The following is a 2549-nucleotide window of genomic DNA, read 5'->3' as shown; positions in this document are numbered from 1 at the left end:
AATAACAAAAACTAAATCGTACTTTCAAAAAATAGAAAGCAGTTATATAGCCAAAGCTAAGTTGTACAGCAACACAAAAACTCACTTGGCAAAAGGTCTAAATCTCAAGGTAGGTATCAGGAGTCAAAAAAGGCCCAGGTTCTCACGACATGAAACATAACGAACTGACAAAGGAACAAAGAAACACCAGGGCTATATATAGGTGAGGGGGATGGGCACAGGTGAAAACAATCAGGGCAGGGCCAAGCAATCTCAAGGGCGGGAAACACACAAAGGCAGGAAATGTGGGATCTGGAATGAGAGGAAAGATTACTTTCAAAATAAAAACAGGAAGTGACAAGATCAAAACACAAAACTAGAGTAAAAACATAACTAAACCTAACATATCTGTTGAGTCACAACAATTTCCTCTCTCCTCCTCCTCAGCCAATGAGCTGACGGTGGGGAAGGTGTATGCAGCCCTGATGATCTTTGACTACTACAAGCAGAACCGAGCGCGGAGGCTGCGGCTGCAGCAGCAACAGGGCACTTCAGGCTCACAGGTACAAAAAACACATGCCTACATACTCACACACACACACACACACACACACACACACACACACACACACACACACACACACACACACACACGCACTGAAGCAAACACATTGGAAGGACTGATGCAAACCTATATGCATGAGCCCTATATATATATTCATGTTGCACTGCTGGAGGAGCCTTGGACTTCAGTTGTTCATTGCCATATCTACACTGTGGCTGCTGTGCATATGACAATAAAGCCTTGGATCTGGAAATGATGCATTCACTGATACACACTCTGTATGCCTGCATGCATACACACACATAAATAATTAGCTTGAGCTGCATCTTTTTAGTGTGCTCTTTCAATTTAGTGGGAAGCATGACCTTATCTGTTTAAAGTCTAGTTGCCAGCATAGTGAAGCTGGAAATGTTGAGTACCCCAAAGTTTTATTATAGATGTATAGTACAGGTCCCCAGCACATAGAAACTCCCGCATGATAATCTGCATGTGTTGGGCAATTTGCACGATCAGCATAAATTGCATTAATTAGCATTAATGGTATTACGGACTATGTAAATAGAAACGGTTTGACCTTTTTGGAAACATTTTGAGTGGTTTTGGGAGTTATTGAAGATGCTGAATCCATTTCTGACAGGATCAAAAATTGTTGTCTTAACCAGAAAGTGGCCATATTTGTACTGATTTTGACTACCATGAGCAGTGTTGCGACCATTGGATATAGAGAGCAGAAGATGAAAAACATGATGATCTCTACTGTGGACAATTCCTTTTCAAATAAATAAGCAATCTGTCCAATCCAAATGATCCAGATGCCCCTCAAACTTCCCAAAATATATACAAATCAGCCCACCGAGAGTACAAATATGCCCACTTTTTGGTTAAAACTGAAATGTTTTATCCTGAATGCTAATTCAATTTTTTTTTGCAAATTTTCCAACATATGTTTCTATTTGCTGGGGACCCGTACTTTACATTTCTATCATCAAACCTTGGGGTGCTCAACATTTCTGAGTTCACTATTGAACTCTCGCAACTAGACTAAACGCTCATCATTATTTTAAGAATAAAGCACTTTTGTAATTAATATTTTAAAAAATCTCAGCGATCTCCTTCAGTACACGAATGTCCCCCTAGGGGAACTATTACCCCATTTGAGAAACAAGGCATGCTTAGCAGCTACAGCCGAGGGTGATCCTGAATCAGCCGCTGGTCGCTGCTCATTTGCAAGTTGCAACTCTACTCTACAGGTGCATGTCTGTTTGGGGACACACAGATACTCATGGATACACACAGATGAACCACATACAAAGCATGACTGCAATAAATGAATATTTTGGCCCAGGTCCCCACGTGACACCCCTATGTTGGAGCTGGGTGCAACAATATTCTGCCTGCTGCCTCTGAATGTCTTCAGCATGTTGCCATACGTTTCTTCTCCACAGTGCAAGGTCGGGGCTCTGTTTAAGCCATTGCTGCCTCTGACTCACATGCAGGAGAAAGATCTGCCTATGATTCTAAACAGTGTGGAGCCTCCCAGCATGCTTCAGCCCAAATCCAAGACCCAGCTAGAGACCGGACCTAGCTCCAACTCCCTGAACAACAGAGGCACGCTGTAAGTTTCACGCTTCAGGAAATAAAGCTTTAGCTCACACACAAGACTACATTCAGAGTAAGAGCCAAGAGTGACTTTACAACTTCAACACTTTCGACACAAGGTAAAACCAAGGTTAGGTGTACTGCCTTCAGGCTAAACAGCATGACCCTAAAAGTATAATACTGCCAGATTTTTTAAGAAAATGACATTGTGTAAATGTATGCTGAGGATGATCCTTTTGGTGGAGAACTTTTCATAGTGAAACTTTTTCCAGATAAAAGTGACCATCAACAATTGTGTGGCCTTAGTAAATTCATCAGAATACATCATCTGCATCTGTTAACATGTCTCCTACTTTCCCTACCTGCATGAGAGAGAGAAGGACACCCTGCAAACAGCTGACTAACT

At 41.8% G+C, this 2549-nt stretch overlaps 1 protein-coding gene across 1 annotated transcript; it reads left to right on the top strand.

Annotated features, from left to right (window-relative positions):
- Positions 1 to 426: 426 nt before the first annotated feature.
- On the top strand, positions 427 to 2159 carry LOC104957302 (voltage-dependent N-type calcium channel subunit alpha-1B-like; the record flags this gene model as incomplete). The annotated part of the gene is made up of 2 exons (XM_010784922.1): positions 427 to 542; positions 1990 to 2159. Coding segments are annotated over 2 exons (286 nt in total), but the record flags the coding sequence as incomplete, so codon positions are not given.
- Between the last annotated feature and the right edge of the window lie 390 nt (positions 2160 to 2549).

The sequence above is a fragment of the Notothenia coriiceps genome, unplaced genomic scaffold (assembly GCF_000735185.1).
Source record: "Notothenia coriiceps isolate Sejong01 unplaced genomic scaffold, NC01 NC01_scaffold00026640, whole genome shotgun sequence".
In the NCBI taxonomy this organism is placed as follows: Eukaryota; Metazoa; Chordata; class Actinopteri; order Perciformes; family Nototheniidae; genus Notothenia; species Notothenia coriiceps.
This window is presented reverse-complemented; position numbering and strand designations above follow the sequence as displayed.